Source organism: Perca flavescens, chromosome 7, assembly GCF_004354835.1.
Source record: "Perca flavescens isolate YP-PL-M2 chromosome 7, PFLA_1.0, whole genome shotgun sequence".
Lineage (NCBI taxonomy): Eukaryota > Metazoa > Chordata > Actinopteri > Perciformes > Percidae > Perca > Perca flavescens.
In genome coordinates this window covers 25996780-26024235 of record NC_041337.1, presented here as the reverse complement: position 1 = coordinate 26024235, position 27456 = coordinate 25996780, and the positions used below count along the sequence as shown (strand labels likewise).

The following is a 27456-nucleotide window of genomic DNA, read 5'->3' as shown; positions in this document are numbered from 1 at the left end:
AGAATCTCATTTTGCAGCTCTCTGTCGCCACCATTGCAGGATATTATGTAGGAGCTATAAGGGCCCCTCATAAGGAGCAGTCAAAAATAATGAGTATGGGGATGCTGTGAGAGAAGCATAAAGAGCAGGATGTACCCGCTATGCATTGCTTTAAAGCCAAAACGATAGTCTATATCCAATGATAATTTTTGGATAGGGGCAATAACATTTAAAATACACTTTACTTATTTATGTACAGGTCAATGTATGAAAAGCAATAAGTGTGATAGGCAGAAACCACTCCTCGAAAATGATACTATCCATTAATTGTGCAGACCCATCTTCACCACGCCATTTTGCTCCTGTCTGCACACTGTAGCCTGAGACAATTTGCAACTCAAGTCCCTAGAAGGGCTTTCCAACAAGCAATATAACAGTCAATATCAAACTCTGCAATCAAAACGTGACAATCCTTTTTCAAAATGGCATTTTTGCAACAAAATGCACCACTTGAAATGCTCTTTTAAAACAGCAATAACACACTGATGTACTTTATACAAAACACTGATCTCTTCAGTACTTTTTATACCTATTTTCTCATACAGGCTTCTGTAAAAGATTGTTTCGGTACAGAACATACTTACATTTTAATGCATGCAAAAATACAAAGGCTTCAGAAAAAACACAGTTAATCTTTTTCCCATTTCAGGTTTTTACAAAAAAAAAACACAATGGACTGACCCCACCTCAATGTCTCCACACACCTCTTCCATTGTTCGTGGAAGAGGCATGTGGGGATGTGGTTGGCCGTCGTACACTTTCCAACGGCTCAATCAGATTGAGAAATGGGGAGTAGGGGGTCAAGTATACAACCGTGAAGTTCCAGTATTGTGGTTGGTGAACCAGTCCTGGACCAGAGCAGCCTGGTGGAAACTAACATTATCCCAGATGACAACAAACCTGGGCTGCTGTGGTCCGTCCTGAACAACTAGGTTATGTAGTGGATCCAGAAATGTGATTATGTGTGCAGTAATTGTAGAGACCTAGAGTGGCATGGTGATGGAGAACTCCTTGAAGACTAATGACAGCACCCAAGGTGATCACGTTTTTGGGTTTGTTGCCAATTTCAAATAGTGTTTTGCATTTTGAAGAGAAGTGTTTTCCCAATGATTGCAAGAGTTTTCATTCTTGTAAGTGTAGTGTTTTGCAAGAAGTGAGTTGCAGAATTGCAAACAAAGTGCAAAGCAGAAAACGTGTTAGTACTTTTGGCGCCTTTGTTTAAGGCATGGTTACAAAAGTTTAAGGTTTTGATGCTTTTGTCTAACCAATTACTTTTAGTGTGTAAGCAATTGGCAATTAAAAACTGGTTCATAACACATCAGACATGTCAGCATTAATAAGAATATGTATTATCTTCCCTCAATCCAACCGTGCTGCCACTTGTGTCTCACTTGTGTCAATGTGTAGTTTAATATGTTTTTATATACTGTATGTATGAGTATGGGTATGTGTGTATGTGTGTGTATGTATGTATATGTATATATATATATGTACGGATGTGTGTATGTATGTGTGTATATATATTTTTTTCTTTTTTAACCTAATGTCTGTCTTACAGCAAACTTATTCTGTACACTGTATTCATCAACAGGATTTGAATATTTAAATCTGTTTTACTGCTCTTTTATATTTGTATTGTTCACTGTAATCTTCTTTTTATTGTTTTTTTTTAGGTAGACAATTTTAAGATCTGTCCAGGGACAACGGATGAAAAATAGCCTTTTGGCTAATTCTGGTGCATTTGCAGCAATGTTAATTAATGTACACTGTCCCTGTCAAATAAACTAATAAATAAATAAATAATAAAAACTGTAATGCAAGAGGATATGCTAATGCTATGTCTGTACAGTATGCAGTATTTCTGTATACAGACATGTTCACAACTGTTCACATCAGCATGATTAATTTACCTACTGCGGGATGCCATAACAGTAGAGTAAATCTCAGGTTACCTCCCTCTATGGGTGTGTGTGTGTGTGTGTGTGTGTGTGTGTGTGTGTGTGTGTGTGTGTGTGTGTGTGTGTGTGTGTGTGTGTGTGTGTGTGTGTGTGTGTGTGTGTGTGTGTGTGTGTGTGTCAGATATCAACTAGAAAGAGAAGAAAGCCCGGGATACCCCAGTCAACACATTTTCTGATGCAGTTACTAAAACACAGCCTACTGCACTCTCCCCAAAGCTAAATGGATACAGGAAGCCTCAGGTTAATGCATTCAACCCTGCTGCAACCACCTGTTTTTATAACAAACAGATAGTATTATTAAAGGTGCCATGGCATGAAAATTTCACTTTGAGGTTTTTTAACATTAATATGAATTCCCCCAGAATGCCTATAGTCCCCCAGTGGCTTGAAATGGTGATAGGTGTAAACCGCGCCCTGGGTATCCTGCTCTGCCTTTGAGAAAATGAAAGCTCAGATGGGCCGATCTGGAATCTTGCTCCTTATGAGGTCATAAGGAGCAAGGTTACCTCCCCTTTCTCTGCTTTGCCCGCCCAGAGAATTTGGCCCACCCATGGGAGGAGAGACATCATGGGTTGCAAACAAGCAAAGTGGCAGTTGGTTTCCCCCACCACTAAAAATATGTTCCCCTCCCCCTCCCTAACTAGCTGATGTGTGGTGAGCGTTCTGGCGTCGTAAGGCGTTGTATGGCTGCCGTGCATCACCCAGGTGGGTGCTACACATTAGTGGTGTTAGAGAGCAGTCCCCACCCCCCCTCCACCCAAATGCGCTTTGAGTGTCTATGATAAAGCGCTATATAAATGTAATAAATAATAATAATATATATGGGTGCCTGAGCTACTCAGGCGCCCTAGCTAGTCATTTTTAATTTTGCAGTATTTTTTCTATAATAGATGATAGAAGAGTGTTTGAGTGTGATTCAGTATGTAGGCAGTAACGCAGTGCTGTACTGAGCCCGTCTTTCAATGATCATTCTAAAGCCCAACAGCTTTCAAAATATCAGAAAGAAAGACCATATTTTAATATAATTCTAGAGAGTCTACAGTCATGCTTGTGGCTCTGTGAGGCTGCACTTTGAGGTAAATGCTAATGTCAGCATGCTGACATGCTCACAAGGACAATGCTAACATGCTAATGTTTAGCAAGTTAAGGCTTTACCATGTTCACCATCTTAATTTAGTGTGTTAGCATGCTAGCATTTGTGAATTAGCAATAAAGACAAAGTGCAGCAGAGGATTATGGGAATGTCAGTAGTTTTGCAGGTATTTAGTCATTAGTGTAGTATTGGACAAATTGAAACTTAGACATGATGGTAGCGCTAGATAAAAAGTTCAGGAAAAGGGATTACATGTCCTCCTGAGGTGTACATGAATGCCAACAGATTAGACATATCACTAAAAACCACAAATTCAAATTCATAGCATTCCATTCAATAGTTGAGACATTCTACCAAAAGCCAAAAATGTCCTGTGTATGAAACCAATAGACCATCGCCTTTTTACACAGATTACAGATGATGTTGGAAAAAGTGACATCGTGAAATATATATATATATATATATATATATATATATATATATATATATATATATATATATACAGAGCAAGTAGGAACCATTACGTTGATAGATAAAATGTTTCTGCAGTATTTTCCACCAGTGACATTCACCAGTGACAGTGTCGTCTCCAGCTATTAACAGATGATTCATTTCATTATTAAAGCTAAAAAGCAGAGTGGGACCTCCTCCTCTGCTGCCATCTATTCCCTATCTCTAATAATAACCATATTCATATATCTTCTCCCTGTTAAGTATTACTACATAATATACACTACACTCTTACACACAATTACATTCAATTATAACTTCCAATGTTAATGCAACAACATCTCTATTCATATTTACTCTGATCTTTTGTCTCAGTTGTGGCTGTCTGTGAAACTGACCATCATCACATTAAAGCCTCATCACAGAACCAATGCAAGACGTCGATACAGTCTGAGGCGGCAGAATCACACTGTGAATGATTTATGAGCAGTAGCTCTAGAATAGCAAACAAAATTAGAGCAGTTAGAGTAGATTTTACCACTCAGGGATTTGTAATGTACCACTATAGAGGGTCTTGTTTAATACTGGCCATGTTCTCTTGTAGGCTGTAACCTTCGACCTTTCTACCTGCTGCTGTTTCTGCTCATTGCACAATTGTTGTTTTATATTTAATCAGTAGTATCAGTGTGCTGTATGTTTGATAACATCAATGTCATGGTTGTGTTTTAATGTTTTGGAGTGGCCGAAGATAAATTTCCACCAAGGTGGACAGTGAAGTCTAATCTAATCTAATCTAATCTAATTATTTTATAAGCACACAAATAATAAAAAAGTAATTGTACTGTGGCAATAATGAGAGTAATGCAGGTCTTATAAACACAAATCTGATTATGGTGCCATTATGCTCTTGGTCTACGTTAAGTCATGTATCACTGTCAAGTTTCACTATTTGTTTCCATTTAAGAGATTGGAGATTATGTTCAACCCAGCTGTATGGATTAAAAAATACATTGTGACCAACTTTAAAAAGACCGAATTGTAGCTTAGTCCAGTTATTTACTGCATAATAATTTCATTTCAGGTAGGCTAAATTAATTTTAAACTCACTGGAGGCCAGTTAATACATGTATAGTCTACACCTCACCAACATTTCTATACCACTAACGAGGCTCAAAATAGCACCACACTTCCACTGTAGCATAATGAGGGTCCCTACATGTAAACCGAAGCATTGAGAACTTTGTAAGTGTACAGACAGTTTATTAAAAAGATAGTTTATAAAGACAGTACCGTTCATGTATACATGCGGGCGCCATCTTGAAAAAACGGCAGATTGTGGAGCTCGTGAAGTCAATACTGTCCTACCAAATTTGCAATTAGCCATCAATTTTCGTGAAACGGCCCATATATGAGCTTTACATAGTTGATTTCTCGCATTAAAAAAGTCTCAGAAGTGAATTTAGTGGTAAAATAGCAGATGAACAATGTATACAATTTCAGAGATCTGCGTGACCTAGATTCAGAAGACTAGCTGACCTCAGGTCAGTTGTGTAGCCTATGTAAATGTTGGGGCATGACAAAGACTAGAGACTAGAGCCAAATGAGGAGGAGTTGAGAAGTTGACATCAACTTTTAGCTTTGTTGAGATTCGCAAGGTTTCAGCAGCAGTTTCAAATTGTGAGATTTGCAGAGGAAAGAGGTGTCAATGGGATTTTGAGGTTCTATGTATGTCCTATTACCCAACAAACTGTCGTTTTTCAACTATGACAGGGTAAAATCGGTTTTGCATTCTATCACCCCTTTAAATCATTCAAGGCCAATGATCCTGCAGTGACAGGCACATAATCATATCTGATAGACTGCACATCTTCTTTTACATCAGAAATACCCAATTACAAAAGGCTCACAGTGCTTTACATCTGTTGTTTTAAACACTTAAGTGTCTGGAATCCCTTTTATGAGGAAAATCCTTTTGTGCAGAGAAAGTGAGAACGTTTTGCCAATAAGAAAAAATAAGTGGCTTTGTGTAGTTAGCAGCTGAATGGTGACAGAATCAAACTGACAAAACAGACTGGAAAGAATAAGAAAAATATGTCACAGCAGTTTCTACTGTTCATTATTTGGAGAGACATCAAATTAAAAATACAATATTGCAAAGCACTACCATAAGATCATCTCTTGATTTATACAGTACATGTGGAAAAAAAGGCCTTATTCAAAGTAGCCATTTACTAATAACATGAATGTGTTCCAGTGAGCCACGGCAGTGTGACTGTGAGCCAGCATGCACAATACCATGACCCTGAAACTTAAGCAGCTAAAAGGAATTCAGCCATCATTAATTTTATGATCTCTGATTCTGTGAAAACTGCCTATTTTTCAGAAATCCTGCAGTGTCCTGTGGTGATATTGCACAAAGCGTAATCTATGAGAGGTCCATAACAGTTATTTTGTTGCCCTTCTGTGCATTATAATTCTATGCTCAAATTGCACACTTATCAAGAATCCAATTCAACATGGAAATTGCAATTTGGAGTAGTAGAATGGATCTTTTAATTATTAATGAACAGGGTCATCCCCTGTTCCATATATGCAAGTGGTAAAAAGGCATTCATTAAATAATTAAGCAGAAACCCAAGTGCTACACAAACAGCCAGTCCCCCACCAGTCTATATCCACGATGTTCCACTTCCAGGATTGCTCTGTTGCCGACGGAAATTCCGCCAGATTTCATTCATTTAGGCCAAATATCCGTTGCCTTGGGCTTCCTTTGTGTTGGCATTTTAAACTTGTTGATTTATGAGGACTATGGTTAACCTTTTCTCAGATCTCTGCAGGGTAAATCCAGACAGCTAGCTAGACTACCTGTCCAATCTGAGTTTTCTGTTGCACGATTAAAACAACTTTTTAACACCATTGCTCCAGGCGGCACTTGTGATTGGTTTAAAGAAATGCCAATAAACCAGAGCACGTTTTTTTTTCAGAATGCTGTGTGAGCTCATCAGACCTTCCTCCTCAGCGCTGTGGAGGTAGGTGTAGTCGAGACTAGTCCCCCACCAATAACCCCATACAAAACACAAGATAGTGGAGCAAAAGCAGTCTGCTTGTCTGGATGTAGAGTGGCTACCAGGCCAAAGCTAGACCTACTTTACACACACACACACACACACACACACACACACACACACACACACACACACACACACAGTGTTGTTAGAAGGTGGAAATTGTGCAAAATGTGTCATGGACAGTTTCACTGTTGTGGGCAACCCTGTGCTGTGGACAGAGCGTTCTCTGTGAGAAACCAGACAGGCAACCAGCCAGCATGGCAAATTGAGAATTAAAGGAACACGCCGACTTATTGGGAATTTAGCTTATTCACCGTAACCCCCAGAGTTAGACAAGTCGATACATACCCTTCTCATCTCCATGCGTGCTGTAATGCTGTCTGACGGCTCCAGCGGCATCAGGCCAGCACAGAACATGCAGGTAATGGTTCCAGTAATCCTACCGCTCCGAATAAGTGACAAAATAACGCCAACATGTTCCTATTTACATGTTGTGATTTATAGAGTAAATTCCCAATAGGTCGGCGTGTTCCTTTAACTGCCAATTAACCAGCCACTCATTTTTATTTTGCTTTGACACAACGAGTGAATCTGCTAAAAGTGGTTCCTGAGTTATTCAGTCAAGTAGATTCTTTCTCATGTATACATCTTACCTTAAAGGAACACACCAACGTATTGGGACTTAGCTTATCACCTCACCACGGGGTTTCTCAGGTGCTGCAAGCATATCACTCCGCCCAAGTAGCAGAAGTAGCAGTGCTTCGCCTTTCTGAGAATATAGTTCCCAGTTTGTATACGGTTAGAAGATGGCTGTGTCTCATGTGACGTTGTTATTTGTATACGCTGTGACTATACAAATCACAACATGGAAATAGGAAAATGTTGGCGTTATTTTGTCACTTAATGGGAGCATTAGGCTAGTTGGAGCAACACGCACAGAGATGAGAAGGGTATGTATGGACTTATCTAACTCTGGGGGATACGGTGAATAAGCTAAAGTCCGAATAAGTCGGCATGTTCCTTTAACTTGCATAGGTTTGTAACAAGGGTGTTTTCAGGATTGATCTATTAATTTTGCTTCATTACTTGCTTCTTTGATGCCAGTCATTGAAACAAGCAGCCATTCAGGCCCTCGTCAAGAATGCAAGTGTAAACGAGTTGATGAACACCACACTGGCACCATGACGCCTCACATCACCCCACTGTCGTTTAGGCCTCGATGGAAGACTGGAGGGAGGAAACCCAGCCGACCAACCAGCAAATAATCCTTAACAATGAACATATTTTCTTAATTATCTGTGGAAAAACACCCTGATGTGCCTTTCATTGCTGTCCAATCTGGGTATTAGAGTGCAGGATTTCCAGTCTGCTTTGCTGAGAGGAAAAAAAGATGATAATAGAAAATTGCTGTCCTTGCAAGTTATCTTCAGTCCTGTAATTGCAAGGCAGTTGGTATATGTTGGTGGTTATGAAGACGAGCTGCATCAGCAGTGCCACTGCTACATTTTGCCTGCTGACATGACGGGACAGACACATTATTTCTATTCTGTTCTCCTTTTATTTCATTGTTGTGGTATGTTTTATATATATATATATATATATATATATATATATATATATATATATATATATATATAAATATAATTCTATTGGAGTAATTAACCGATAATTAAATCTTATCAGGTAAAGGTACAGCTTTGGTATTTCTTTTTACAGTCGATCAAAGCAATAGTAGCTATTTCTTCCTGTGTTTATGCTAAATTGAGTTAGCGGCTTCTTGCTGTAGCTTTATATTTACCGCACACCCATGAGAGGGATATCGATCTTCTCATCTAGCCCACAGCAAGACAGTTAATAAGCTTATTTTGCAAAGTTTTGAAGTGAACTGTTCCTTTTAAATGTTCTTTCAATTTTTTTTTCTTCAATTTTCTAAAACATGCAAGGTTATTTTTAGTCCCTAAAACAGTCTTAGAATCATTTTTATCTGTGCTGCTTTCATTATTACTGTGTATATATAATCACTTTTTCTCACTGTGCTATTGAAGTAGACTAACCCCTATGGGTCTTGCCTTAAAGACTGAAACTAGTGGTTGTGTTGTCAGCCTCAACCGATTATTTTGAATCCCTCTGCTAGAGTCAGAGGGGAATTCTGTCGTGAGTCTCATGTGTCCTGCTTTATCTGGAAGAACAAGTTTCTCCTCAGATCTCTCTCCCTGCTGGGTTCAGTAGATGGCCTATATATACTGTATAATGATATCAAATCACAGACCTCCCGCTGACACTGCTGGATTTCACCTGGAGCTCCTCAAAAGTGTGCAATGTATATACAGTGTGTGTGTGTGTGTGTGTGTGTGTGTGTGTGTGTGTGTGTGTGTGCACGTGCGTGCATGCCTTTCAATAACTACACATTCCTCTCACCAAAAGTCTATTTAAAGCGTTGTGTGACCTTATTGCATTATAGCTAGTTTATATCAGAAAGGACTATGAAGAACCAGCTTTTACAGAACATCAACAAATAAAACATTGCTAGAGGTCAGTGGTGAGTCAACCGTTTGCAAGCAAAGATTCTCTATCTTTTACCTCCATCTAGTGGTGCGCAGAGGAACATGCAGAAGGACTGACAGTCATGAGGAAGAAAAGGCGCTTGCTAGGCCAAAAGTGTTTTTATGTTGAGAGGCAATTTGGCACACACAACAAACGAAAAGTAAACAATTCAAATGATTAATCTGGTGCAGAGATTGACGTTGAAAGGCAGAGAAACTCATATGTTTTACCAGCTGCTTTTTCTTGATGATGCACGCCATCATAAAAGTAGAGAATGTGTTATTTGTCTTAGTAATGATAGTTTTGAACTTTTCAAGCATACATAAATGAGAACAGGTGTCATTTTCATCTCCCTTTGTCCACTAAGCAGTGCATATAAAGTAGACAATGGTAGTAATTATGTGGAGTCTCTGTTTAACCTAAATGTAGCATCACTGTTAACACATTCCTATTGTGCATGTTTGTGTGTTATATGCTTTTGTGAGCATTGGTATCTACAGTAGATGATTGTGTCTTTGTGTGTGGGTGGTACTGTGTACAAGCAGGACTCTGTGTGCCACTGTAAGCCTGAATAGAGACCATTTTCTCTTCTGCGCCAATGTTCTCTGCGTGCTCCCCCCCTCCTCCTGTTTTTTCTCATCCTATCCTCTATCCCCTATCCTATTCTGTTTTCTTTTCTTCTCATCCCACCATCATGGTTGTTATGTAATGATCGGAAAATAAATACACTGCTTGTCTGTCTGATGCTGCCCCACAACAGCAATTCATTATTGAAGATTCCGCTTTTTTGTGTGACGTCATGTGTAGAGTTCAGTTTTAACAGCAAGAAAAAAATGGCACTCTAAAATTATTTTAATGCTGTCTCCACAAGATGATAGGAAGAACAAAGGCAGGATACTTTTTCATACAGGAATCCCCAACATGACAAATCAACACATTAAAACTCATTTAGTAACTTACAAACACAACACAGAAAGACTGAGTGTATTGGAGATACTGTCAATATAGACCATATGCCTAATTCTTTGTCATGCTTGTGTTACTCTCAAAGCAGTTGGCCAGCTGTGTCATACATATCAATGACTGACAGACTACATTATTGATGAGAGAGATAATACACACTTGACAAGCTGATGTCTCATAAACTTGGCCTGAAATGAACACAAGCTATCTAAAGGCCAAATAAGAACTGTGGAGTTGAAGAAAGTAGAATTTTCTTTGACAAAGTTAACAACTGAGGACACGTAGAAAAGCAAATGGATTTGTTAATGCTAATCCTCTTTAAAAATATATAACATAATCAAACATCATCTCTTGATGTACTCAGACACGGAGAAAAGGCCAAAATTAGGATATAAAGTAAATGTTAAAGACTTTAATATGAACCGCTTTCTCTATTTTCTGGCAATAGATCACCACTGTTTTTTCAGTATCATTATCATCACTGTCATAGTCAACTGCTGACATGAAACATCCACAAAGCCACTCAGGGCAGAGACAATAATTCCAGTCAATTTCACCACGTTTAGTTAATCTATTTAAGAGATAATGAGTGTAATGGCCGCCTGGTGGAATATGAAACCATAAGGGTGTGGTGTTTAGTGGCCACCTATGTTACACAATCCACATGTCCTTATGTTGGCCCCACAAATGTCCAATATCAACATTAAAACAAAAATAGTTTCAAAATATAGGGAGATCAAAGAATTGTAAATTAAATATGTGGTCGTGTGTCATGAATCCAGCTCAGATTGCAACATGATAAAATTCAAATTCAACATGTATTGTTATTGGGCAAGCATTTCGTGCATTACACCTGATTGGCTGCGGACCATGTCTGTCATTCATCAACCACGCCCCCGCTGCCAGCGACTTCCGCTTCTGTGTCAATCCAATACGATTCTCTACTCATATCTCTGGAATTGTCAAAACATTCATTCTGCACACACCGCCAAGGTAAGACCACATACATTTTACTGCTCTGTTTATGGTCTCCTGTTGTGTTGTCAAGGCCGCAAATATAGCTCTGCATTTTGTGTACAAGGAAGGTGGCTAACTAGCTAGCATAACTAACCACCTTTTATTTGTTTTTTTAACCCGCCCGCTAATGTTAATGCTAGCTGTCAAAAATCTGCCTGACATCCTGTCAGAGTTGGAGCTGTCAGCTTGGTGTGTGTTGTTAAGAACAAGCAGTAACGTTACCCAATGTGCCCAATGTGAGCTCAGCTAGATTTGACAAGCTAGATCAATTGCTAGACAGTAGCTATGTGCTAATGTTAGCGAGCAAACAGTTCACGGTAGCATAGCATATGTGATGGGTTCTCCTCTCGCACTTCTGTAGCGAGTGGGACGCTGTTAAGTTGCCAGCGAAGATTGAGTTCAATTATATATCGATGTCTTACTACTGTTAGTCATCGGGCTCCTTCCAACGTAACGTTATTATTTGCGAGCAGCACAATAGCGAGTTATCTGGTATGCTAAGTAGTGCGACTATCCTAGTCTGCCCAAGGTGAAATGTGAGGGAGACCCATAAAGCCAAAAAAAAGAAAAAGATATGCATGTTGCAAGAAGAGCACTGTGTGAAACCCGTCAGGTAACCTTGTGTAAGGGGTCACCAGCAGAACTTAAAGTAGCCTCCTATCGCGTTTAACTGCCTCAGCAAACAGTGGGAATGTTTCCCTGCCTGTTTGGCTTCCTACTGGCTCCATCACCACGTAGATCCAACTCGCAGCAGAGACTAAACAAAGCTTTGTCTTTTAATGTTTGTGTGCTGCAGGTCATTGACACCGAGGTTTGCACTGACACAGCAGGCTGTTTATCTGCTCTCCCTGGTAGCCATGTCCCTCAGAGGCAGATAATGTATTGCTGCTGCATCAACTGGCTTGTGATGGTGATGATGTCGGGGAAAAAGTGATTAGACTGAGAGTCTGTTCCGAAACATACCAATATCATGTTGTTAAATATGGTGAAAATATTTTGACTACCCCTTGGGAACCTTGCATTACAATAACAGACAAACATGCAGACACATTTTGGTTACTGGCATAAGGAACTGATACTGAGGTACTGACACTTTACCCTGTTCCCATCAACCGGAGGTTGATTATTTATCTTTTGTAGATAAATCGGTACAAATTGTTGCCAGGCTGGCAATACGTTGAATGCTTCACTGCACTTGCTTCTTAATATTTATTTTTTTCACATTTATAAATTAAAACACAGTTCAGTTGTACCAAAACTTTTTACCAAAAATGATCTTAGCAGTTGATAAACTGAAATGTAATTTGGTAGGCAATTGATTATTTAAATTTAAAATTTAAAAAGCATTTTCTTGTTGTTTCTTCAAGATTACAGGTATTGAGTTTTGTTTGTTTGTCATTATTTGGATGTTTTGTTGGCTAAATTACATATTGATTAATTGAAAAGAAATATGAAAAAATGTTAGTTGCAGAGCCAGATATAATACATGTCATGTATTATATCTGGCTACGTTAAAACTATGTTTTATGTTATATAAATCAGAACTTTTAGTAATCTAAAAGAGCTAAAGATTGATTTAAAATGTTTTCCAGTCCTAGAGAAATTGCACTTAACCTTTTTTTAACTTTATTATTGTTGTTATAAATTATTTTTTGAAAAGCCACCTGCTGATTTTATTGCTAGTGGCATTTCAACTGTTATTGTTATTTGTCTATTTTCCCAGAGGTGCCTTAATAACCTTCTAAATTTGTTGCTATGGTGACGGTCTCCTTTGGGGAGCATCACATTGTACCAACAGACTATCTTCCACCCTGCAGAAGAGAAGAGGGAGGCAGGATAGATAGAGATTTCTGTGTTTGTTGATTTGGTGTTTGGCTAGTTTAAGTGTTAAATATGTGAATATCTTAAGATATATTTCAATAATGCAATGAATATTTTTTGCGTTCTGTGGTTAAATTTAAGGGAACAGGAAAGAGATTTTGCAAGGCATGTCCTAAAAGCCAAGTTTCAACACAGTTGAGCAGTTGGGTTGTCTAGGTCAAAACACTATAGCAGCTGTGAATCAAATAAATATGTATGGCATGTACTGACTGCAAGAAGTGTGATTGGGCTGTGACTGTTTACTGATAGAGACAACATCAACAAGCACTCATTTAGTAAGCTGAAGAAGGGTTCGGTAATGTTCATCTATTTAGTAACTCAAGACAACAAAGTGTTTTGTGATCTGCACAAAATGACTGAAAGAATGTAGACACAATTATTGTAGATAGATACTATAAAATTAAAGTGCATCTTGTCCAGAGAATTGAAAACTTCTTAAGTAATCAACTGGTTAAACCCAGATCCCTACGCAGTAATCCTCTTCAGCAGGACCACCAGAACACCTCGACACATTACGCAGAAATCCAGCTAAACCAGTCACACGCCAGCACAGTTGTGAACAATGTTGATCACAAAACTTGCTTTTGTGTGCATGCTTTTTTAAATGTCACAGCGGTTGCGTTTAAGGGATTGATCCATAAAAGAAGTTTCGATGTGTGTGTGTGTGTGTGTGTGTCATGAAGAGGACTCATCAGCTCAGTCAGAAGCAGAGATACAAAGCAATTCGATGAACACTTTAGGATTGTCCTCTGCACAGGGATTAAGCCTAGTTTTCAAGTAAAAGAAAAGTAATTTTCTGGGAAAACCAGGTTGAACTAGGGCTGGGAAAAAATCGATTTGATTTAAAAATCGAATAGGTAGGTCAAATCGATTTCATATTTTCAAAAAATCTTTGTTGCACAGTGACTTTTCAGTTAGAGAAAGGGTTTGCCTGTGCAATTTTGTTTATGTTGATGCACTTTAATTATATATATATATATATATATATATATATATTTTTTAAATATATTTACAGTTCGCATTTATTTTGTTTTAAATGGAAGGGGGTAAAAATCGCAGATTTTTTTTAGGGGAAAAAAATCGCCCAGCTCTAGGTTGAACTATTGTCGCCTATTTTCTTATCGCCTTAGTTTGACACATGCATCTGTGTAGTTGTGTGGTTATTTATGTTAATCAATAATTCAATTTTGCTTCCTGGCTAATATTTCTTAAACCATTCTTATGCACAAATAAATACATTTAAAAAGGTTTTGTCTGAATTTAGAGTACACTGGCTCAAATCTCAAGTCGTCATCATCATCAAGTCTTGACTTTTCATATCCTTGTATTTCTTTGACTTCTAAGTTGTTCTGGATATGAATGCATTGCTAAACTGTTAATATAATGTTTGTATGTACGTTTGTTTTGGTAGGACAGTGTTTATCGCATTTTGTGATTTACTGGGCTGATGTACTAATCCAAGGCCCAGTGACTGATGCAATCTAGAGGTTGCACCAGTCTCTCTTATTATCTTGGGTGGACATTTTTTGAGTAATGGTGTAAATGTTTTTGTTATCTTTATTTTCCCCCACCCAGTCTCATCCTTTTATCCCTTTTGCTTGCTGTTTTGCTTAAGTGGGAAGAGAAACAAACGGATAAACAATTAACTAATTGACAATGGTGCATTTTCAGCCTCTGGTAAGGAGCCCTATTTGCAGCCAGTACTTACTTCTCATACAAGTTTTGTAGTCTCCAGCCCTCACACTTTCTTATTTATCATTTTTTCAGCTGCACCGGTGTGTGCTTTAAGCTGATTACGCACATTATATTGCTGTTGTATTTCCATTCTGCTGAGCAGTCGTTAATGTAGCCAGCAGTGCAAGTCCTCCCTCTGCAGACCAGGTAGATGTTGTTGACGTTAGCGCTTACAAATCGTTCCAGTCAGTGGTAGTACTCAGACAAGGTTAGTCTTGTGATTTAAGGTCAAGTGAAATCGATTTCATACTCGCAGTAATATTCTAATAAAAAGTCGTTTGTGGGCTATTGACATTAAAATCTCCCTTGGTAATGGTCTTGTGATATGTGCTATCATTCCCTCCCCTCAGGCAGCACTGATATGTCGTAAATGATATACAGTAGTATGTTGATAATGTTTTAAAGGAGCAGCTCATGAAGAAGAGAGCTGACATTCGCTTTCTGTATTGGTTTCCTGCCTTTTAAGTTTTTTTTCCCCCCACATTGTCAAGATGTTGTTTTTTTTTATGAAAACAGAGTCTTGGACATAAAATGACTCCAAAGCGGGTTTTAAAAATAAAAAAGTTTTAAGGTTTCCTTTTACTACGTTGTAATTGGATTTATTTGTGTATCAGTATTTTGTCTCACTGGAAAATAGTGTCATTTAGTCCAGCTGAGTTTTGCTGTAGGCCTACATGACAAAAGACAGGGTTTGGCTGGTTTGTTTGCCTTTCGTTACATGTAAATGTCACTAGGTCATAGAAACAACTAGGGGTGTGCAAAGACTCGCTATTCAAGCTCTACAGATTCAAAGTCGATTCATAGAATTCCAAAAATCGATGATAGATAGATAGATAGATACTTTATTGGTCCCCAAGGGGAAATTCAAGGTCCCAGTAGCTTACAGACATCACACACAACATACACATACATCATAATAGGATGTTAAAATAAACAAATCCACATGAATAATATGGACAATAAAAGATACTAAATAAAAAATCTACATAACATTACATGTCATTTAGCTGACGCTTTTATCCAAAGCGACTTACAATTGCTATATATGTCAGAGGTTGCACACCTCTGGAGCTACTAGGGGTTAAGTGTCTTGCTCAGGGACACATTGGTTGATGTATCGCAGTGGTATGTGTGTATGTAAGACCAAAATGACTTTAATTGACTAATAGGGAGCAGCCCCAGTTTAAACCCCCTACCGCTAGATGGCTATGCTGAGACGCACCACTAGTGTCCTTGCCTAGTAGTGCCTGACTTTTTGCTAGAAGCTAACAAAGTAGCTATGGCTGAACTTTGGCCTACTTTAGCATATAAAAATACATCATTTTAAATATATATATTTTTTTTTAATTTATACTATTAAAAATCCCAATATATCGCCTTACGCACAGTATCGAAATATATTGAATCGTGACTCATGTATCGTATCGCCAGATTCTTTCCGATACACAGCTCTAGTCTCAAGACTTGTTTTTGACATGTCAGTTCAACATCACAGACCCCTCCTTCAAGGTTCTTGTAAAAGTCAAGGAAAAACCACTTGTAAAAGGCAATTGTCCGTTCTGAAAAGCCACTCGCTCGTCTGGCCAGGCAGGATTCTGTTCAGATGAGACACGTGCTAGTTACTGAACTCCACCAATCTTTCATTTGTTTCAGGCAACTTGGAATTGAATTGTTTCCCTTTCTACAGATCATATGCTCTTGTGGTACGTGTTTCACGCTCTGCAGAGGTGTGTGTGTGTGTGTGTGTGTGTGTGTGTGTGTGTGTGTGTGTGTGTGTGTGTGTGTGTGTGTGTGTGTGTGTGTGTGTGTGTGTGTGTGTGTGTGTGTGTGTGTGTGTGTGTGTGTGTGTGTGTGTGTGTGTGTGTGTGTGTGTGTGTGTGTGTGTGTGTGTGTGTGTGGACAAAGAAAAAGGTGTGTGTGTTTGCGCTGTATCATTGCTCAGCACCGGGCTCGGTCTCACGTGGCAATAGCTTTCGTCTCTTAACATCTTTCTCCTCGTCGCTCTCTCTGTCTGTCTTTCTCTGGTTCTCTCTCTCTTGTCCCTGTGGCTTTGGATGTTTTTGTCAGCCCTCGGAGGACAGCGGAGACGGGTGTTGCTAGGCTAGTATCTGTACACTGGACTTGAATGAAGGGAACGGTCACATTGGTAGGTTTGTATTTAAGGTTTCGAATTATTGGCAGTAAAGTTATTTGTCTTTGGAAAGTTTAACAGCAGGGTTGCTACAGTAGCAAGCGTTGGTATTACCTGTTTGTTTTGAAAGGGTAAAATGACAAGCCGAGGCCCATGGGGTCAGTAGAATTTGGTAGATTGAAGGCTTTACTAATAATTTGGAATGACGAATCATTTAAATATGATGGGGGACTTTTTCTTCTCCTTAATTTCGTGGAAGCTAAACTCTGAAATCGAGAGTCTTCCAATCTTTTGTTTCTTTAGCATGACTGGTGTTGTGTATCTTTTTTTTTGTTTCTACAATTGCCGTGGGCTAATTCCTAGAATAGACATAGTCTGATGTAAACAAATGCGAGTGAGCAACAACATCATTATAATTTCTTTTCATTCTTGGCTGAAGACCAGACCAGCAAAAGATGAACTCTGTTAACGTGGTCAAGTTGTAGTCAGCAGTTTTGTGTTAAATTAATTACACGCAAGAAACCCTTAGATAATATTGCCAAGGTGAGGCTGCGCTCACCTTCTCTGTTACAAAACGTAATCTCCACAGCCATCATGTCAGACACAGGTTACTTCTGATCAGATATTGTCCAAGTATGTAGGAGTGTGTTTGAGGTGTGTGTACAGTGCCATGTCTGTCATGGTTACATAACTGCAACATGATCCGAGAACCTATTACAGAGAGCTCTCTGTGTGTCTGTGTGTGTGAGTTTGTGAGATAACGTTACGTATCTGCAGTTATGGAATAGAAAAGTGAGTTGAATAAAAACATATTACCAAAATAAATATAGATTGAATTGTATTTTACTTTTATCTAGAGTTGTTGGTGCTAGTATAAGATTCAAATAAACATTTTGTTCTGCAAAATATTAGAGTAATCAAGGTTAAAATCTTAGCCAAGATTCCTTCCCAGATATTACACGGATTCTCAGTTCCTGTTTCTTTTCAAACAGGCATTATTCCGGTCTCCAGAAACACTTTGAAGAGCAGAATCGGTTTGCCATGTTAGAAAGTCCAAGTACAGCCTGAGGGTTGTAGTTCAACCAGTGGTTGTCAGACTTTTTCTCAAGGCCACATAATCAAAAGGAATTTTCTTGTGATCTTGATTAGCTTCAGGATGAGCTCATTTGCACACCAACCTTAAAAATGTGTCCGCTTGTATTTAGTTGTAAACTAAGAGCAATCTAAAACATGAGCATGGAGTTTTAAGTCAGTGTTGTGTTGACTGCAGGGACTTGGGACGTTGTCTGCAACCTGATGCTTCCTGTTGCACAAAAATAGGAATTTTGTGGTGACTCCCAGGGGTGGGTTTTGGCTCATTACTGTAAGCAGTATGTTTTTAGATTATGTTTATTCATTATTCAATTAAGGACAAAGTGTAGATGTGCTTCCAGCCTTTTTTCAGAGTTGTTTTTTTTACTCTTTGTGTGGTAAAACCATGATGAACAACATTTTATTTATAAAAGAGTATTTTAACATACTTAAAAATGTGTCTCGTGTGGGATTTTAAACAATATAAGGTGCAGTATGGCATCCTTATTCTTGGTATGAATGGATCCCACAGTTCAACACCTATAGGGTTGTAAAGTGATGAGAAAATGGTGAGGCTATAATAACTCATGCAAATCAGATTTTCAGCCATGTTTGCTTTATTCACAGACATACAGGTAGACACATAACTCGCTTTTTGTCATACAGTGCCACATGTCATGTCAGGGCTCGAGATTAACGGTTGCCCTTGGCAACCAGATTGAGTCAATTGGCAACCGTTTCGTGGCCTCTGGTTGCCTATATATTTTGAATTGCTCCAAATATAGGCAGTTTAGAACATGGCAATCGTATTGTCAATTTCGGCAACCAAGTGCTTGCTACAATAGTACAGTAAGAAACAGTAGGTTTTTGATTTATTATTTTATTTGTCTTTAAAATGAGCCAACAAATAAATGCAAGGTTGGACTTTAAATGAGCTGTTAGAACAATTGAATACCAGCTTGTCATCCATTCTGCCACCTTATCGATCGTGGACACCTTGGCCAAAGTTCATATGTGTGCTGAAGGCGTTCCCTATCACTGGCAAAGGTAGAACCTTTCCACTGTAGAAAGGCAGAGCGAGAGGAAGGGAAAGAGAGAACAAGCACAGTTTCCCCCCTTATACAGCACTTCACCTTCAGAAATGACTGCCTGTACAGAAGTATTTGTCTTTTTCACTGCAGGTACGTATGTAAAGATTTTATAATGCTAAAAAATAGTGGCTTAATAGTAGTATTTCCATTTAAGGATAAAGTCATTTTGAGTAAAAGAGCAAGCGTAGATGACATTCAGTGATGTCTTAATTAAGTGAAAAACAGTTATTCTATGAATTGTTTTTTCATGACTACGTGGCCATGTATAATGTCCTAAACTACATTCAGAAACAACTTAGAACAACATTTGGTGATTGCTTTTAACCAGTATTGGAAAGAGCCAAAAGACAATAAAACTGGCGAAAAAGGTAGGAATACGGACTAACCAATGCTCAGTATCCTTATATTTTAGACATATTTCGTCCTCTAGCTCCCCTTTGACATCCGTCACTATCTTTCTCGGGTTGCAAAAAAATGGAATGCAAAGTATGTTAACCCTATTACTCCCAAAATGTAAACATGAACATGAAGCTGTGATGAGAAGGGAGATTATTGAAACTTGATCAGCAGACCTATGCAATAACAAACAACATTTTACAGGTTTTGTTATTCAGTTTACATTGAAGTGATCAGGACAAACTTGATTAGTTTGAAAAAATAATTTGGCAGGGAAAATCTATTCAGTCTTCATTGGGCACAGTTTGAAAATAAGGAAACTTAAGGGAAGATGAACATATCTTTTACCAATTTTTTCATAAAAAAAAAAATAAGCCCACCTGCTCAATGCATCAGTGTTAAGTAAAGAACTGTACAAATTAGCAACCATTCGGTGCTAATGTTTAACAAATTTCCGATACTCATTGGTACAGACACATCTTGGTCCTAAAATCTATTCAATATCTAGCTCTAGTCCTGATGTTTAGAGGCATGTATAACTGAAGATAAAGTACACAAAGAACTGGATTTAGCTTTACATTGTGGTAGCAAGGAGACCCCTGCTTTGTGTTTGAGCTTCACTAATGATGAGTCAAGGTCATTTGTCATATTTGCCATGTAGGCTGTGTCATTGTCATTTGGTTTTCTTGTCGTTTTACTAACCTAAGGCATGGTGGCCATAGTGGTGAGAGAGACAAATAGATGTCATTAATCATGGATCGTATTCTGTGTCATGGTGATGTGGGCAGTGATACTAAACTATGACTAAGTGATAGAAATGAGGAAACAACTTTTTTTTACATCTGCTGCCAGCACATCCAAAAGCTATTTGAGTTTTAAGGGTGATTAATTGACTGCTCAAGCGTAACTTCACCCTGTATAATGAGTTGAGGAATTAAACTGGAATATGGCTCCACCTAGTCTGGCTATCACCAGACTAAGCTCAATCTTTTAAGATTGAACATTAGTCTGGGGAGTCTGTTCAGTACTTTCTACTGCACAAGAGGCGTGACCAAAGGGCATAGTTCAAATGACTGTACGCAATTGGATAGTCCTTCAACCAATCAGACCAACGATCCGGGTGACGTAGCAGCGACAGCGGCATCAACGGGTTGCTGGGCTTCGGTGGCCGTCATGTTGAATGTAAACAAGACACCGCTTGGTCGCTTCTCTATCGTCATCGTGTTAAACCCGCCAATAGCGTGCCAGGTGGATAAGCCAGTTTGTGATTGGTCCCCTTAAATTTGTAACTGAAGCAGGATAGAAAGATGTACAGGTTTACAGCCTGAGCTGGAGGGCGAAATCAAATCACCGGCTGATCGGGCTGGGTTTACCCAGTCTAGGCTGCACCTTCACTGATTATCATCCTGTCAACCTTTACTCATTGACAGGATGAGAAAGGGAGAAAGTGTCATCTATGTATAGCACTATGACATACATTGCTAGGGCCAGTTCAATCAAAGGCTGAATGTTATGTTTTTAAAGATAATTTAGCCAAGTACTAAGGGGATAAATGTACTATCCCTATCTTAGTTACCAATTTATGGTCATTTACAAAGAAAAGCCTGCATAGTTTTATCTTTTATAAAAATGAGACTAAGGCTGTGATCCATATTTATTTTTGTAACTTGGAGCAAACGAAACAAGCGGCCAATCAGAAACTTGTTTCATGTCATTGTCTTGCATTGAACTGATTAGCGAGAGTGGAGAGTCGTAGAGAGTACGGTGTCCAACAAGGATCAAAGGCAGGTAAAAAACTAAGGCATTCAAGTACCGTTTAAAGATGAAATCAATTTGTCTTCCAAGCAAATTGTACTAGCAATTGTTGCTCAATGGACATTTTCAACCTGCTGTGTTACTGCCCTGACTTTTGAGATAATACTGTTTGGTTTCGTAAGGAACCATTTGTAACTATATTGAAATTGGAACTTTTGCAATTTGAAAATGTAAGGTCATTTGGGGTCTTGGGTTTAATATGATGAAGAGGCCAATGTTCCAAACAGAAGGTAACAAAGACCCAGACTGTGACAATGGTGTCCCGATTATGTAACTACTGGACTAGAAAACTCTCTGTTTGCACTCAGTGGGCCATGATGGACAAGACTGTCACTCAGCCAGACTAAGCAGATTTTTAGCTGGTAGCCTAGATAGCTGGGAATTACCCTTTTGTATCATCCGAAAACTTTCAGTGAAATAACTAATAATATGTCTAGTAGTTGAAGCTTATGATGTCAACGTCTCCTGGTCCAACCAAATCAAACCCCTCGAGGATAAAAGGCAGACTATTTGTTTTAGCTCTAATATACAGAATTATTGCTTAAATGTGGGATAATAAATAATGTTTTCCCATTGTGTATTTTCCTTCATTCTTTTTACAGATGTTTTGTGAAAAATCAAGGTGTGGAGATATGTTTTTTTTTTCCACAATTCTGCTTAACAGACAGACTTGATTTGTGCAAAAATACAGTTTTCTGTCACACGGTATCAGTCAGTCCAGGACAAATCAGTCCTGACTTTGGCTTTTGGTAACACAAGTTTCATAGTAAAACACAAGAAACTCAAAACTTTATTGTTGTCTCTACAGGTCACAAAATTTCTTCTCTCGACAAAGCTAAAGAAACAACCTGAACACCGAATTTGCGTCAGCTGTCCGTGTGCTGTCAAACAGCAGATTTGCTCTGATTGACATCTGCTGGTGTCGTTCTTCTGTGGTCAAACCATCTGCAAAAAAAACGGCATCATACTTTGGGACATTCCCTGGATATTTAAAGGACATTGTGCTGTTACCATAGTGACTCTCCAGAGGGACCTCAATTGACAGGTCTCCTTCCAGAGGAACTCTGAGGGGTCGCCACCGAAAGGAACATGTGCTAGAAGTTTTACATCTGTCCTAAACGACTGGTCGGCTTTGACTCTAGAAGATGAACAATGAGGATGAATTCTACGACGCCGTCACAGGTGGGTGTGCATGTGTGTGTCAGTCTAAAGAAAAATCATAATGTTTTGGCTTCTATTGGATGAAGTTATTTCACAGATGGTCTAAAGATCTTAAAGAAAAGCCAAAAAGTTGCAGCAGTTGGTACTAATTTTTCTGTGCAAGTTAAAAAATAGAAAGTTCTTCCTCAGTGAGAAAAATCCCTCAAGCTGTTAGTAGATCATATGCCCAAGTGATATACTGTATATGTATGGATTATGTTTATTAGGATCTTATTCTTTCATCAGGAATAGAAGCACCAATTTTGCTGCAAGAGGCTGTCGGCCCTAATTAGATGGTCTGTTTTGTTAGTCTCCATCATAGAATCATAATACCATCTAATGGAACCTGGCCTGCCTTAGTCTGATGAATAGTTGAATAATTCAGAGGTCTGCTTGCGGTCATAAGTAATGTCAGCGACACCCTGTATTAGGGATGTTAATATTTAACTATTAACTGACAAAAATTATTTTGATCAAGTAATACTATCACTTAAACAACAATATTAAAAAAAAACGTAAAAAGTAATTAAAAGTTTGTTGCATGGTAGAAGACTAGGCTGTAGGCTATATAATCTATTCCTTAACTGCTAGTTAACTTTGTAGTGCTAACATTGCACTAGCAGGTTGCGTATTACTGTAAGCTATTTTTCTCTGCTCAAAGTCAAAAATGATGAGGACTTGTGTGTTAAATTGGCCGTCCTACACACAGAGTATGCCAGGCAGACACACATCTGACCACCTCACAAGCGGATGTGGTGGAGACGAGCTCGGACATACATATGCTCCGAGGACAGCTGCGAAATTGTGTCGGTCACGCGTATGTGCATGCGGTTCCAGGAAAGTGGCTGCATGTGTCCACAGCAATGAAGCAACATCATAACAACATAACCTAAATTTGCATCTGTATGATTGTGTTTACGTTTGTGTATTTTTGTATTGTATTTGCAAAAATACAGAAATAGACAGAGGAAAAAGCCATTAGTTCAATTTGAGTGAATAAGTGAAGAACTGCAGTGTGAAACTTTTATTTTATTATATCTATTAGAGAAGGGACGGAGTGGGGGTATCAGTTGGGAAAATCAGCCCAAAATCTGAATTTAGCATTCTTATATCCATCTCGAGGAACGTTGTTAGAGTTTTTCTCGATTGCTAAGACACATTTCTTGAAACCCTCACCCATTTTCTCAAAACTTTAAACATAAAACATTTTCAAACTATATCCACAAAACACCTGAATCTGCTGGAAAAATCAAACCATGCTTTCAGATCATTCACACAGCCAGTCAATAACTAAACACTACAGCGCACTCATTAGACATTCCCTCAAAAAATTTAGAAAAGGTCCAGGGCATGTTACAGTATTTCTTCTAATTTTATTTCATATAATCATATAACACATTTTGCAATGAAAACAAAAAGTATATTACAACCTGTACAGTGAATATATTGTACACTGCAAGTAGCAGTGCAAGTAATACAGTATTGAATGTCTGAAAAGAAAACAAAATGAAAAGCACATAACAGTACACTAAAAAATATTGTGAAACCGCAATATCAAAGTCAGTGAAAGATGACCTGTAATTCTGCCTCAGCATCACGTCCGTGCACTTTGAACTGGCTTACATTCTCTACAACTGGTTTGATAACCTCATTAGGTGTGTGTGTGTGTGTGTGTGTGTGTGTGTGTGTGTGTGTGTGACAACTGTGTTGTAGTTGTTTAACTTTGGTTGCCCGTGTTTACGCTTTTTGCAGCACAAGTGCATCACAGTGTGAAATGTGTTTTAGCGAGTGAGAATGCGTTTAGGGTTTTGCCAAAAGAGTGATTGATTCGACAAATGGGTTTTGGCCATTGGTTCAGAAAATGGGTTTTAGTGTTCTTGATTTGAATCTTTGAGTTGTATTTATGATTAATTGGTTTCAGATTTCTGCTACTGTGGAGAGATCAGACAAGTAGTCATCCCAACACCAATGGGACGCTTATATGCTAATGTTCTAGTTGCCATTAGGTGTCTGATATCCATGCATTAGCTATATACTAAATTCTAGGGTTGCTTTGACTCACGAGGATGTTGTACATTAGTTCTGTGTCCCTCTGTCATCGTGATTATTTACTACGAGAAGCGTAGCTTGACTAGCATTCCAGGGGTCCGACTCGCCAGACTGTGGAGAGATGAGCTTCGAACAGATGCAGTTTGTTTGGAGAGCGTTTTGATCCTTCTCATGGTTTTGAAACTTGCATAAACACCCAGAAGTTGGAGTGACTTCACTCATTATGAGAAATGCTGACTTGTGATGTCAGTCAAAGCTGTACAGTGGTTTGAGCAGCCATGAATCCTGGGATATGATTAGGGTTGGATACCTTTCGCATTTTAACCATTACCACTACCGATAACGGTACCTGGAATTCGGTTCCGTTACCCAACGGTACTTTTTTCGGTACTTTCCCTCTGTAATTACAAAAAAAATATTTCAGTTGTAAAAATAATTCCAAACCTATTTACTTAGAAAAATTATGTTATTTTTTAGAATATTCTACACTGACAGAAATTAAACACAAATAAAAACCCCTCCCTCTCTCCTCCCAAACCCGTCCCTACAACCTATTAAATTGAATAATTATTCAAGTTTTATTTTTGTATTTGTATATTATTCTATTTTAGCCTGTTTTATTTTCATCATGATCGTTTTTTAACTGCTCTTTAATGTAAATGTAAACCACTATGAATTGTCTTGTTGCTGAACTTTATAGAAATAAAGTTGCCTTGCCTTGCAACCTCAGCCTGTCAGTCAGTCCCCAGGGCACGGAAACCACCGTTGTGCCTGCTCAGAGGAAGTGTAATGTACTGCGACCGCTTTCGGCACTCCATTAATATCATATCGCAGCAAACGCTGTCTGCGTGAAGTTTTGAAAAACTGTAACCACACTTGAAACCACTTTATCGGCATCGCCGTGACTTCAACAAAACTGCAGAGCCGACTTTTGCTCCAAAACTGCAGAGCCGTGTGTGTGTGTGTGTGTGTGTGTGTGTGTGTGTGTGTGTGTGTGTGTGTGTGTGTGTGTGTGTGTGTGTGTGTGTGTGTGTGTGTGTGTGTGTGTGTGTGTGTGTGTGTGTGTGTGTGTGGGCGTGGGCGTGGGCGTGGGCGTGGGCCCTCTGCTCTCTGTCAACATGCAGAGAGGACAGATAAGCTTGTGCTTACTCTCAGGTACCAAAATTAGGCACTGTTTCATTTTACGTGAACCAATACTCTGTAGTACCGACGTGATTTGGTTGGTACCGGTAAAAGTACCGGGTTCGGTACCCAACAATAGATATGATTATGAGAAAAAAAGAGCATGTAAACACCATGGATGTTGGTGCCGTTGAACATTTTACTGTGGTAGAAACATTATACCAGCCTTTTGTGTCCATTCAGTAGTTTGATTGTCCATGCTGGATTGAAGGGCAGGGCAAATAAGGGTGTTCTCTGTCAGCAATTATTAGCATCATTGTTTTTGTACCTTTTCTTTTTTTTTTTTTTTACTGTCAGTTGTGTCCTTGTTTGATCTTGTTAGGCGTCTATGTTGACGCACAGTCATTGGTCGCTATTATTATATCTTATGCAGGTTGTTGTTGTTGTTTCCATGCAGATATAAATAAAGTGTGTGTTTGTGTGGGTCTCCCCACCTGTCTTTGTGTCATTATGATCATCTTACTAATCTGAGACCGGTGCAGACGAGGGAAGATGTATTATTCATTGGTACAAATGCAGACGGTCATCTGTGATCAGTACCAGGTGGCTTCCGACTTGGCTTTATCATCTAGTTCTTTTTCCTGATTGGACCTCCACTTTTTTATTTATATATATTTATTTATATATATATATATATATATATATATATATATATATATATATATATATATATATATATATATATAAAATATATATAAAATTAAAAAATATCCCCAACTGACAATATTCGTCAACAAAACACATGAATACATGAAGTAATAAAGTAACATATGAATGCTAACAGTCATATATCCAAAAATATATATATATATATATATAATTTGTAACTGAGAGTGGGTCTGGCTAGCAAATGTGTGGAGATTTGCAGCAATTGGTAGAATGGCAAGTTAATACACTACATTTACAATGAATAATGTTTTACATTACCTTTTTATTATACGTTGATCAAAAATCTTGTTTCTATTTTTTTTTTTTCTACCTTTTTTATTATTGAATTTCCTTGTTTTCTCACAAAAAACAAATGATCATATGATCATAAATGTGATTTCACAGGGGTAAATGGCAAATATGAACCATAAATGATGTAGATATCATTAGTAATTGAGCTAAAGTAAACATCTGTTAAGTATTTTTACATAAATTGTTATGGCTGTATTGATTTAAAAGCCTAATAATGTGGTGGGTCCACCAGACCCGGGAACATTGGCTGTGTAACAAAAATATGAACAACATACAAGGGTTAAGGCCCCACCTCAAATTCCCCACAATTCCACCCTGCAGCTAGCCTAGAAATCTAGACGCACCCTTGTGGCAGATAATTTATTTTGCAGCCAGGGGTGTCTAGGCACTCTCCGTTGGCTTGCGCCAGGAAAAACTAAACTCTGGTCAGGCCAATCACATCGTGTATAGAGTCGGTGGGCGGGCTTATGGCTGCTGCTGCCGGGAACAGCGGTCTTCTGGAAGACTTGGAGTTAAGCTTTTCTTTGAGAAAACAACAAAGAACGGCACTGAAGTCATTCTTAAAAAAATGTGTTTTGCCGACCAGATACGGCAAAAGTTTAATCTAGCTTCGCTACCTTCTTTGTTGCTCTGCCTGGTTGTAGCGCTCTCCTATTGCGTGCAGAGGGAATTTGAAAGACAACCGTTTAGCCCGCCCCTCGGGTTGAGCCCTGTCAATGGTGAGTTCCCAGACCCAACATATTGATATGGGTCTGGCTTGTCAGGCTTAGCCTCGTGAGACCGTCCTGATCTCGCGAGCTCCAGTTTTCTACTC

General features: G+C 38.6%; 1 protein-coding gene across 1 annotated transcript in view; it reads left to right on the top strand.

The window, feature by feature from the left end:
• The first annotated feature begins 11011 nt into the window (after nt 1-11011).
• Nucleotides 11012-27456, top strand: part of LOC114558678 (oxysterol-binding protein-related protein 2) — a 35633-nt gene continuing 19188 nt past the window's right edge. The window contains exons 1-2 of the mRNA XM_028582805.1: nt 11012-11108; nt 22060-22433. Of these exons, the coding sequence (XP_028438606.1) occupies nt 22397-22433 (37 nt within the window). The 5' untranslated portion in view covers nt 11012-11108; nt 22060-22396. The remainder of the gene's footprint in view (nt 11109-22059; nt 22434-27456) is intronic.